This window comes from Diuraphis noxia, unplaced genomic scaffold, assembly GCF_037042655.1.
Source record: "Diuraphis noxia isolate RWA-SAM2 unplaced genomic scaffold, SU_Dnox_SAM2 contig0005, whole genome shotgun sequence".
Taxonomy (NCBI): domain Eukaryota; kingdom Metazoa; phylum Arthropoda; class Insecta; order Hemiptera; family Aphididae; genus Diuraphis; species Diuraphis noxia.
In genome coordinates, this window is record NW_028301715.1 from 7,626,135 (window position 1) to 7,639,650 (window position 13,516).

Here is a 13,516-nt window from a genome sequence, read left to right on the forward strand (position 1 = left end):
TTGAGCTTAACTATGTTATTTTCCAAAGTTACGATATTCGGTCGGTTTAATTAAAGGGTTATGCATACAGTTAGGGACATGTCAAACTAGACATTATCATAAACCATATTCTTTAATATGACTATTTCGATATTAATTTTCGATTACGGTAAAATGTTTCTAATTATCATTACCGTAAATTAATTATATTATAATAACATTGTTTGCTGTTCAAAAACCATTTTTTTTTCACCTCAGGGGTTTCGAATTCTCTGATTGATGTTATTAAGCGTAAAAAATATCAAATTAAGTTTTGAAAAAATATGCATTGAAAATATCAACCATAAAAGCTGAATTGTATATTTTTTGACGTGCATTGGTTTTTTTTTCGTGTTTATTGTTCGGTCTTGCATTATCAAATACATTGAAAATGTTCAACTCTTTTTTTATATATATATATTTATACATATTATGTATATTTCCTCTCCCTTCCCCACTTATTCTTTGTTATAAACGATCAAAGAAAATCCTAGAACGTTTTTTGGAATTTTACTACATTTTGTAGCACGCCCACGAATGTAAATATAAATCACGGCTGATGGAATTCGTGTGGACACAATTTTCTTAAGCCAAAATTGTTTTTTATTAATTTTGGAAATCGTTTCTAGGAAACTGATTCAAAAAAATGGGAAAAAAAAGAAGCATCGGGCCCACCCCTGCAGACTGCCAGCATGAGTGTCAGGGCGTTGATCGAAGAGAAAATCATACAAAAAAGGACCACGAAACCAAATTGTTCAACTCAAAACGGACTAACATATTCAAGTGAGAAAAAATATCTAAATATATATTGTGTTATTGTAGTGTAATATTATACATATAAATGAATCTTCCATGCGTTGGTGTATATCAATCTGCTTGTAAAATTATGTTAATAGATTTGAACTAAAATGATTAATTCGTCTATTGATTATACATATTATTATACATCTTATACATATCATATCATCGTCATGCACTGAAAATCATAATCAAATATTTAAATGCAAAATAATTCAGTTTTAATTTATTCGACAGAAATAGTCCTTAATTATGTGAAAAAAAAATTTTCAAAACTTTTAAAAATTTAATCAATTGGATTTTAATCAAACATTACAACTTTTTTTTACAAGTTTTGTGTGTGTCAAAAATTACATACCTATAGTTTATGGAAACATTTCCAATCACATTAATTATTTTTGGCGTTCATCTAAATTTCAAAACGTGATAACGTGCATTTTCCTATTAAGAGTCTGCTGATTCAATTGGCATTTGGCTTTAACTACTAGAGTTTTTTTCCACGTTTAAAACATACTATATAATTAAAAATAAAGTACAAGCATAGATTTTCATTAAAAAAAACATGAATATTAAACAAACAACAAATTTTTTTAAATTATTAATGATTTGGGCAGACGTATTTGAGAAAATAAGTTTAAAAGAATACTTACGGTTTTATTTTATTGTTCTATTTATTCCCGTTATAAATACTTAAAATGCTAAAACAACAGCAAACACTTAATTGTTAAACAAAAGCAACAACCTTAGGTACTTTGTACTTGTTCAGTTTTCAATATAAATGTCATTTAAATTTTCAGAAATTCTGAGTAGGTACCTAAGTCATTATTACTAAGGTAAATAGAAATTTCGAAAAAATCTGTTGTGTTTTATTAAACTTTTAAAACAATATGATTAATCGTTAGTCGTTATACGCGGTATACATTTATTCTGAATTTTTTAAACGGCGTGTTACTTAGCAATATAATATCATTGTAAGTATATTATAAAGATAATATATAAATAATAATAATTACGTAAAGTATTTTATTGTAATCGATTCGTCATCGATATCGTCATTGGCGGCTTTTATGTGACACACATCTACCCTTTTTTAATTCAAGTTTTTTTTTAATCTACTGCCCTTGTAACTATTATTATGCACCAGTAGCTATGTACCTACAGCTTTTTTTGTTGGTCGGCCTGAAGATTTTTTTCAAATAAACAACTGAATAGATTGAAAAAAATGTTTAATACCGAAATAAAAGTTTGGAAAAGATTGAAAATAAATACTCAAATCGTAAATTGCCTCTCGATATTGACTTAAAATCTTAACATAGATGTTTTTATAAAAAAATAAAATAAATAATAAAGAAACAAGACAAACAAGACTACAATAATTAGATTATTTGAACCGATCTTAACATTTTTTTTTTTTTTTAGATCGAATTGTTTTATTTTATTCGTATTGCAAACAAAATTATTAAAAATAATGATGTTTAAATCCAACATAAAAATGACTAGCGCTTGACTTATACAATCCATAAAAAATATATTAATGTCATTAAAACATGTACCTACTATTTGTCTACTCTGAAAGGTATAAATTCTAAATAAATACAATTAGCGTATTATTTATTGATCAATCCTATGGTTTAACTTTTGTAAAAAATATCAAAAAAAAATCGTTGCATAAATAAAATCACAACTATGTTTTGATTTGTTTTCTATCCGAATAATCGTGCATTTGATACATTTTATTATTTTTTTTCACAATAAAAATTATTAAAAATATTTTTATACGCCCAATGTTAGGTTCTAAGTAATAAAGTTGTTTACGATGATTTCTTCATTGCGCGTACTAAAATAAAAGTGAAGCACGCGTTGTGCGTGTTGACCATTTTCTAGCGTTCGCGACATTTTTAAACATTAAACGTTATATTTCCGATTGAATATCATCCGACGACACGTCATCTCCGTCCAACAACAATATTAACATTATTCGTCTAAGTTATTGCCTATACCTTGCCCCTCCTTCAAGTCGTATTTCGCCGTGTAGACATAACTAAATAATAACTATACCCGTCGGGAAGTAAATGTTTTGCTGTAATAATAATAATTATTATTATTATTATTATTGTTATTATTTCCGGGCTTTTGAGCGTCACTCGCGCGACTCAAGAATAATATTTACCAAGACGTGTAACGAACCATAATACAGTGCAGGCGAACTCGGATTTACTTTCGCACCGTATTAGTATCACTGCCGCGATGCGTGTGCGTTCGATCGCGGACGGTGTTTCGAATAAGCCGTTTGACCGAAAATCTGTTGGTTTTTCAGGCTTGAGCCGAGAGAAGGAAACGGTGGTACAACAAGTGGTGAGCAGAAGCACGGCGGTACACGCGGTGATGACCACCGGCGGTACGTCGTTCGCGGTGCCGGCGGTTCCGAACAGCGCCTCCGTGGTGGACACGACGGTGGGCTTGGCCGACTCCACGGCCGTAGTGTACACGGACGTGATACTCAAAAAGACCGGGGTGAAGAGGGCGTGCTCGGACCCGGGATACCAGTTCAGTCACAGGTGAGTGGGCGATGCGGGTGGGCCTGCAGCACGATCGGTATCCTGTTGTCGGCGACGAGACCGGAAGACGCGATCGGTCGGTTGAAATAGTGACGCGCGAACAGAACGAGAAGTGAATGGGACGAACGCCGCCGACGGACAGACGTACGGAAAGATGGAAGGATAGGGGAGAGTTGGAGAAGGCGAAGTGAGAGAGAGAGAGAGAGAGAGACGAGAGATGGAAAAGGTGTGCGAAAGGGAGAGAGAGATGAGAATAAAATCCCATAAACTCTGTGGGATTTCGGAATTTGTATTTGTGGATGTTCTCTTAGATTGAATGCGTTTGTCCGCGTCTGGCGCGACGATCAAATTGGCAATGTCTGTGTGGCGGCCGATTGTCGGTTTAAAATACGGCGTTTCGGGATTTCTCTCGTCCCTGCGTTTCGGAGGCTTTCGACTTAACTATTTAAACCACCGATGCATACATCCTTTCATGCATAATTGACAAGGCCTTGTCTGACACTCCAATAAAAACTTGTACGTTTTCAATCGGAAACTTTAATTTTCTAAACTGCCATGCTTGAGAAAACGCCTTCCATGTACCCACTTTGAATGCATTTTATACCAAATAATTCGACGGCACACAAAAATAATCAACGAACGTTTACATATTATTTTTCAATTCAAAACGAAAAACGTAAATTACATTTGGATTGAATGTGAAACACAATGTAATTTCATAATGTACCTTTGCCGGCACGTTGATAACTTAAACAAAATTATGTACAACGGTGAAATATCCAATAATACATTAGTATACATCATCATTAATTAATACAGTGTCTACCCACAAACTTTACTCGAATAAATCATGCATATTTTTATGGAATACTTCCATTAAGTGTGTCACCAACACTTTACTTTAAAAACCTCGTGAAATACCAACGCGTCAAATATAGCGTAGGTACTATAACGTCAGAAGTAATAAAATATTAGTTTTTAAATTTATCATCATAAATTTCACTTCATCAGCGCAAAGTTTTACTTAATGACGAATAATGTTTGAAATAAAAATACGCTGTATAAAGTACAAGCTATAAAGTTGATATTCCAAGCAAAAACTCCGTCAAATAACGATCAACTTTCTCTGGGGGATTGAAATTAACTTGTTGGGTATTACTAAAAACAAAAATAAGTTCATCTCGTCACTACTATTCTACATTGTATTATATTCCTAAAAGACTCCAATAAATTGTCTATAAATATTTCAATAATTTCTACACGGTTAGACTTTATTCAACATTGTTTCTTAAAATCGATCTAAACGCGATAAAAATATTCATATACCCAGAAATGTGAAATTTATGTACATCGCGTTAAATTCAACATTTTTTTGTTGATTTTTTGAGTACAATATTATTTATTGGATTACAATGAATTAAGGACAATGTTAACGCAGCACGTCGTTGGGATATTATATTGTTTTAAGCGTTAACAGGAAAACTATCTTAGACTATCCCCCCCCTCATACTACCCCCCCCCCAGGTCTAGAATTTTCAGTTTTTGTTATAAGTGGGTGTTAGTCAGCTGTTTGGCTCTTGACGAACTATTGAACATACCGACGACTAGGCTCCGAAATCTATATTTCAATGCGTCCCTTTGCCCGAACCACTGTCAGCAACGTTATAGAAGTTAAAATTCAGACGTTTAGTGGGTCCAGTAGACCCACTTATGACGACCTGTACTGCAGCGTATTTATAATCTAGGGTATTGGTTTTCAACCTTTTTTGTAATCGCGACCCCCTTTTTTTTTTTACTACCAACCCCTTCAAAAAAAAAAAAATATTGTTTTATTCATCAAAATTTGATTTAATTACTGTTAAAATATTTACATGGTATAATATTTTGATTAATTATTTACACTAAAAAATTGAATCAATTTATAATACAACATTATCTTAAAACAATACAAGCATAGGTATACAATAAATTTAAATATAAAAAAATACATACATAAAATTTTAAAAATGTACAATTTAACTTGTTATCCACGTGTTAATGGGATACTTGAACTTGAACTTTATAAGCTATCGACAAGAATATAAGATTACGCTCCTCAACATGTTATCGTATAGGTATAGAAAAAAATAAACAGTTGACTTTATTTTTAAATAAAATGGAAAAATCGTTTCGTCTATAATTTTTTGCGACCCTCCAGGTTGAAAACCACTGATCTAGGGCACGCAGACATAAAAAATGCGCAACAACCGCTTCACAGGCGGAGATTCGATTAAGTTAGGTCCTATATAAGTCTCTCGACCAGCGTCATCATCGTCATCGTCATATTATACCACACGGCGAGTGTGGGCGCGCTACTCGACTCAACAACAGTCGTCATAGACATATATATATATTAATCTACGACCCGTAATGGGTTTTCGTTGCAGCAGCACCAGCCCGCAAATAGATATTAATTACTCCGGTTCCCCGTACACACTGAATCACGGAAACGGTGGAGGCGGTGGAGGCGGCGAAAAGGAAACCGATAACCAGGGCTATTATTCGCCGGGACTCAACGACGATATATTTCCCAACGTACAAGCCGAAACGATGCTCTTGCAGGCCGTCGACTCGGTGCAGTTGGCAAACACGATGCAGGTAAAACGGGCCAGCCACCGTATAGGCCAATAATATTATAATATTGAATTATTATTTCAGTCGCATTATATTATATTATAGTCCGCGGTATAGTCGCAGTGGCGCCTAATAAGGTTAGGGTATATACTTGCAGTAGTGCTTACCACATAGTTTACAAAAATCGAAATTAATCAAAAAATTCGAACCGGGCGTCGGCTTAATAATAAATTAATAACTGAGGTCATCGAACAGTTTTAACAAATTTCCATGTCCGTTTGTTTCCGTTTTTCCCGATTATTTTAAAAAGTACTGAGAATTTTCGATTTCCACCTGCCAAAAGTACCGTGATTGGATCCATCCAATTCGTTTCCGAAAACCTCCATCGAACTTTATGATGACCGGAACATTTTTTCAAATAAAAATACCGAAAAGACGAGTTGCATAAATGTTTTCAAATACCTGCACCCGCCTAAACGTCTGAAATTATTTTACTGGACAACATAATAAATAAAATTGTAATAGATTTTCGAAATCCTCGAAAAATCCTGCGTACACCACTTGTGTATCACCACAGCAGTTATCGATTTTAGCGTAGGCCACGATTTTCCGGGCAAGTAAATCAATAATTGTTACACGAAAACATGACCATCGCCACGAACGAGTCATGTGAATTTTGAAAAAACCTATCCATACGCATAATTTTTCGGTCCGGATTTCTATTGATTTTTAATCGTTTATTGCAGCAAGCGAATAATTTTCAGGCACAGTCGTGTTTCAAATCGATCAATATTTCATTCCAAAAATTATAAATGTGATTCTCACAAAATAAATTATGACCGTTCGTAGCAATCGACCATACAGTAACCGTATTACTACTGACTATACTGCAGCTGTGAATGTGTTCACGTTTTCACGGTGTTATCTAGAGAGAGAAAATGACACTCGTTTGATTCAATTTTTTTTTTTGTGGACATTTTATTCGACTGCGTAGTAAAAACGATAGAAGCTTATACATTTTTAAGCGTATAGATTAATCTGGAAGGGGCCAATCGCTGTCGATTAATCAAAATATTCCGGAAACGCCGTCTGCATTAATCATCAGAACAACGACGAGCTTTTATCAGTACACAAAACCCCTTCTAAAATGTGCTTTTCCAAAGATTGGGTCCAATGGACTGGGAGTAGGCCAGCAGAATTTAGGGGTAGCATTATTGTTATTCAACCGGTGACGTTAATCGGTCTTTGCCCTTCGCTTCAGAACACGCAGACAACAAACCATAAACTGATCATACTTTACAAAAATATGAACGTGTGAAACACCTATCTATAAACAGGTCACATTCTACTTGATCTTGAATGAATGTTGCGCAATATATCATGTAATGTATACTTTTTCCTCTTTTAAATTCGGTTTTTACGCAGCCTCGTTGAAAAATAATAATTACGTGATTGTGTACTATAATAAACGATTAAATATAGTAATCATCGACTATATTTGTATTTGTTGATTACATTATATTATACTGAAAAGCTACGGTTGTGCCAATATTAATAATTAAAGATAGGCATCCATAACTTGTTCAAACATCGTAGTATGTGGTCATAATTCCAGTTATTGTTATCAATGCCAATCAATATTTAAATATATACATTTATAAATTATTCAAAATCAATTGAATCTATACATTAGTTAAAATCTACATTATCTGCAAACAAACAATTTCGCAAAAATAATCCTTTGAAGTTTGGACGAATTCGCTGTAGGTCGATAAAGTTTTAGTGCTGCGGCGGATTCCCCTTTCGTCTGCGCTCGTTAGTAATAAAAAACGAGATTTCTCCCGCTCTTGAACCGTGTGTACTCCGGTACGTAAATTGTAAAACTTTATATGACTATATACACAGATAAGTATAAAACGAACTTTGTGTTTGATGGTCGATTCTATTGGGCCAAAGGCTATAGTAAACTACTGAGTTGCAATTGCACGCATAAATTTACTCAGTGCATTAAATATACACGGAGAATCCATTTATATTCGTGTCCTTTATCTATATGGTGCTATAGTATATGTATTTATTTGTGTTTATTATTTGTTTTTGATTCAAATTCGGTATGAGTATTGACGGAAAATGGTCAATAGCACACTTTAAATAAACTATTGTGACCAACGCCGACGTACAGAAATAATAATATACTCAATACTGATATGATTGAAACGAAAATATTCTCAACCATATGCATAATATTATTATGAAAACATATTTCATCAAATACCTTCAAAATCCATTACGCTTTAATGTTTTACATAAATTAAACTATCGTCGATTTAAAATTGATTTTGAAATGTTTTTATTTTTATTATTATTAGGCTACGGACATGCAAGACATGTCGTGCTTAGATGATTACGATGGTATGACCGATCTTCAAAACAACGAAGATTTCCAAGCCGTGTTGAATTCTCCACTATCGGCCAGCTTGGCTGACCTAGCGTACAGTTCTGGACAAACCATGTTTACGGATTTGGGTAGATCGCCTCTTCCGTCCCCAAGTTTTACCTATCCTACTCCACCAGCTAGTCAAGAAGGTCAATCCCCTTCGCTAAATTTTCATTCGGTTATGTCTAACGGTCACCTTGGGGACTTTTTTTATTCGTCTGACATGTCAAGTTCAGAAGCCGTTGAAGCGGCACTAAGCGAAGTGTTGCCAAATTTCGAGTCTTCTACAGATTCACCTTTATCAGCCAACACACCAGTATCATCGCCGATGTCAATACATAATTCATCAGCTGCACAGTCGCCATTACCTAACCACCATCAACACACGCTACAGGTTTACATTTGAAAATAATATTTATGAATAAAACTTAACACTAATAATATTGAATACGATTTAGGTAATGATGCCAAACTCGGAAGACCCACTGTTATCCAGCAACCCTAAAGAATTTAGGAAGAAATTCGACTATCAAACATGTCGCTTGTACGGGGTCAATGGAACTATGGCACAAGTAATCGACGGCAGTCAGTTTTTAATCGACAAAAATGGAGATTTAAAATTAGTTCAAGCCAGTTACCAAAATCCTGGAACAATGTTCGTCCAAACAGAAGCCCAGCTGATTGATAAACATATACCAGTTATCAAACAACAAAAACCAGACAATAACCAAAACTTTGAAGATATAGATGACATTTTCCTTAATCCGTCAAGGTAAAATTTGACTTTTTTTTTCACGTAAAGTTTTTTGTACAAAACTTATATAAACTCTTGTTACTGCATATTTTTAGTATCCCGCCAAATAATGCACATCGATTAAACAGAAAACGCTGTTTTGGAGAAACTACTACATACAAACCGTTCCGATCCAGATTACGTAGTCATAGACTTGGGATGTTAAATGAACCAACCTTGCAATTTACTCCGAAACCCATGTTGAGTCCTTCTAGAAATGGAAGAGGTCTTTATTGGCAAGCAATGACTTCGTGGCCAAGCTCTTCGACTGTCAAAGGCAATTAATTTTATTTATTTCTAAATTCAGAAGGGGTTGTTTGAATTGAAACCGTTTCCGACCAAAATATTTGTTTGCATTATATCAAGTTTTATAATAATTACTAAATGTTACATTGAGCTTATAAATAATTTCAAAAGGATTTATTTATTTTAATTTTCAAAGTTTGAATCATAAAATTTTTACCGTACACAAATATTTAAAGCCAATTTTAATTATTAACATTATTTATTTATTTTTTTATATTCCAGAGGTTATTGTTGAAGACTGCGTGGGACTAGATTCACCACCAGAGTGTGATGTACTGCCGCACATTAATCTCGGTCCAAATTTCCAAGCTTTGATACCACCAGTAAGCAAAACCAGACCAGCTAGAGAGCCGTCTAATGATTATTTATTATGGGACCCTTGTATCACAAGTTCAGTTTCTGATCGAGAAGGTGAATATGACTAACGGTTAAATTAATTCGTATAAGAGCGTTTTGTATTAATCATAAAATGTTCCTAGTTGAAATGTACATGGATTTTGCGTGCTGTGCTGCAGTACCAGGTGGTGGAAGAAACAAAGAATATGCTTTACATTTGCTACATCTTTGCAAAGGAAACGTTCAAGTACGTTTTAATCATTTTTTTTTTTTTTTTTTTAATAAACATTTATTAACAAATTTTTTGGTTGTCAGGAAGCAATGTTAAAGTTGATGCAACCAACGCCGTATCTCCCACAAGGACATCCTTTGATGAAATTTGAATACACGGAATCTGATCACTGGACACCAAATGAAGTATCTATGTTTCACAAAGCTATATTCAAATATGACAAAGATTTTGCATTTATATCCAAAGAGGTAAATTAACCTAACCAAATTATTTTTAATTAAAGACCTAAAACTCATACGAGCTTTTTTTTTTTTAGTTGGGTACAAAGACTATGAAACAATGCATACAGTTTTATTATCTGTGGAAAAAAGTTTGCCCAGAAGATTATAAACAGTTTCAATTCCAAAGACGAAAGTCGAGGAATGAAGATTCAATGATCAATCCGAAATTAGACATTCCTGTAAGTACATTATGTGTGTCCATGTTACATAATAGTATCCCTATTGCCATCTTTATTCCCATCTTAATAAAAAAAAACACTCACGTTCTTGTGTTAAATTTTTTTCGTTTTTTTTTTTTTTTTATTTATTTTTCCCTCTCTAGGCTAACGACCTTATGGTCACCACCAGTTCGGAGGACCAACAAACTTTCGTTTGCGAATTCTCAGACTGTTTGTCGGTGAGTTGGATCCTTTCTCCCTCCTCATTCGTATTCCTGTGAAATGTTAACGTACAATAAATAATAAAAACCTATTCATTGTAATCATTTTCAGACATTCAGTAACAAAATAGGATTAGCAGCTCATATGAGACTACACAATAACGGAACACCAGATCGAAGGCAAACCCTAACGCCAACACAAAATGATCCGAATTATGAAGAATTCCCTTGCAAGATCTGTGGAAAGTACGTGATTTCAACCGCCATTTGTTTGATTTGTGGTGCATCGACTACCTGCGGATAATTAATAACAATACGGTTTTGTTTTTGTTTTAGGATATTTACCAAAGTGAAGAGTCGAAGTGCCCATATGAAATCGCACCGACCTCCAGACGCGGAACCAAAGAAACCAAAGTTGGACCAAAATGTCGACTACGGCCAAATGATGCAACTCAAGACGGTCGCAACGCCAATTCAGTTACATAGACAATGCTAATAAGTGAACACTCGAGGCCACATTCAAAATGAAGCTCAATTTTAAACGGAGCTCGTACAATCAATTTCGGGGTTGTTAGGTACTTTAAAAAAAAAAATGTCCAAGCAATATGCATATAATTAATATAATATAAAAATAATAATAATAATGTATACACTCGTGCAAACATACGACCGTATGTGGGTGTGTGGTGTATGTGTGTGTGCGTGCGTGCGTGCGTATCACTAAAAATACTTTTACGCAATAGTTCTTCCTCGATGAAGTCTATAGCATTTAAATAAGCAATAATCATCATGTCTTGGACAATAATAAAAATTAATAAATTGTGCCAATCAAATTCACGCTAGAATCGAAATGCTCAGTACGAAACTTAACAACTTTCTTTAGTCTCTAAGCTTTTGAAAACCAAAAACCAAAGTTCGTCAATTAACACATTATGTGATCAAAATAGTTTCAAATGTATGTGTATGTGTGTGTGAGTGTGTGTATATAAAATATAGTGTACATTTCTAACCAGTAAAGCATATATACGTAATACGATTTTAAAACACTCTTTTGAAACGCGAATTTGGTACCTACTTGAAAAAAAAAATTAAATTATAAACTCATCATGTTATTAATATAAAATAATTATAGTGCCAAATAAGAATATTTTCCCCTTTGTATTTTTATATCCTGTTATTATAATTTTGTGAATATTAAAAACAAAAAATGAATAAAAAAAAAATATATATATATATAAAGAAAAACATTATCAAGTCGATGCTCAAATTCTTTGACTTACATTTTACATTTTGTAAACTAATATTATTTTAGTTCCAGTCTTCCCTTCCAAAATAAAAATCCAAACTTCAAATGGTAGTGAATAAGCTATATTATTGCTGTTAAATATTTATCTTAAGTGAATATAAATTAATACACACACATATATATATATGTTTAATATTTATTACCTTACGATTAAAATCAATGATTTAAAATTATATCGAAGATGCCGTTGATTCGCAAAAGTGTTAATACAGGCGCTAGTCTTCATGCATGTTTTTGAAACGTTAGATAAAATATATAAATACGCATCGCTTTTATATTATATATAATTCGTATCAAAATGTATATTTGAGATGTTAGTGATTAGGTAGTGGTATAGTATAAAAAGGTTTACTCTGCGCCTTTTTATTGCGCTACTTGAGGGTTTTTTTTAATGTTATTTGTTGCCAGTATTGATTTTTGTTATGTTTATTTACTTTGAAGGGAGCAATTTTACATCACTCCCTCTACCCCTCCCCCCCCCAAAAAAAAATGCCCTTTTTTTCATCCGGTCCCAAGCGTTGCCGGTACATTCCATCATTTCCCCCACGTTCGAATTTTCCGGCTAAACATTGTGCGCCCACCAAAGGGTAATGATAATAATTAAAGGAAATAACGCTAAAAGAAATTGTTATAGTTATTTTAGATAAGAGTTATACGAGATTTAAAATTAAAATTATGTTTAATGAATATAATTATCTTAAATTATTTAATAGAAAAAAAAATATTTAAAATATTTTAGTACATTCTTAATATATTATTATGGTAAATTTTTAGTATAGTTCTAAGTTATTATTATGTGTTTAGAATGTTCGTTGTTGTTTTGGGCTCGAAAGTTAAAGGAAAAAGTTATTGTATTTTTTTTTTCGTTTTTAGTTAATTTACTGGCTAACTAATTGTACATCAGTACCTACATCTATACAATAAGTATATATTATGTAACTAAATATATATGTTTGTAAAAAAAAATAGTTATTTTTCGTTTCATTTAAACTATTTCTATTAAATGTATTATTTTATCGGTATTTTATCGAATCATTGTATACAATCAACAGTGTATAATTTATTGTACTATTTATTTAATTTAATTGTTGTGGTCTTTCAAAGAGGAAACGAATAAATAAATATTAATTAATGGTTATTAACTGCGATATTGTATTATGTTTGTATTTACGTTTGGCGCCTATTTTGCTCCTGCGAACATTCCTGTCAGAATTGTTGTCATACAGAGACGAGTTATGGTCCAATGCCTCGTTGGAGCAAAACATTTTTGCCACTTACTCCCCCGACCCCCACTTCCTCTTAACCAGACAAAATTATTTTAGTTGTATAACAACTTAATCATGTATCCATAAATACACCGATAAAAACAATTTTTACAAATAAAAAATTATTGACGAAAAATACAAAGTTAACATTGAGATGAACAAATATAAATTTTTTTTAAAATTTTTCTCAGGTA

General features: G+C 33.0%; 1 protein-coding gene across 3 annotated transcripts in view; it reads left to right on the forward strand.

The window, feature by feature from the left end:
• LOC107164382 (uncharacterized) overlaps window positions 1–13,199 on the forward strand; it is a 277,547-nt gene extending 264,348 nt beyond the window's left edge. The window contains exons 10-22 of one of the 3 annotated variants that reach the window (XM_089228629.1): window positions 648–801; window positions 3,134–3,374; window positions 5,801–6,011; window positions 8,357–8,818; window positions 8,883–9,196; window positions 9,274–9,494; window positions 9,746–9,934; window positions 10,003–10,106; window positions 10,175–10,339; window positions 10,408–10,551; window positions 10,695–10,769; window positions 10,864–10,997; window positions 11,088–13,199. In XM_089228629.1, coding sequence (XP_089084755.1) covers window positions 648–801; window positions 3,134–3,374; window positions 5,801–6,011; window positions 8,357–8,818; window positions 8,883–9,196; window positions 9,274–9,494; window positions 9,746–9,934; window positions 10,003–10,106; window positions 10,175–10,339; window positions 10,408–10,551; window positions 10,695–10,769; window positions 10,864–10,997; window positions 11,088–11,247 — 2,574 coding nt within the window. In that variant the 3' untranslated portion in view covers window positions 11,248–13,199. The remainder of the gene's footprint in view (window positions 1–647; window positions 802–3,133; window positions 3,375–5,800; window positions 6,012–8,356; window positions 8,819–8,882; window positions 9,197–9,273; window positions 9,495–9,745; window positions 9,935–10,002; window positions 10,107–10,174; window positions 10,340–10,407; window positions 10,552–10,694; window positions 10,770–10,863; window positions 10,998–11,087) is intronic. The other 2 variants (XM_089228630.1, XM_089228631.1) reach the window with 2 other exon arrangements.
• Window positions 13,200–13,516: the final 317 nt, after the last annotated feature.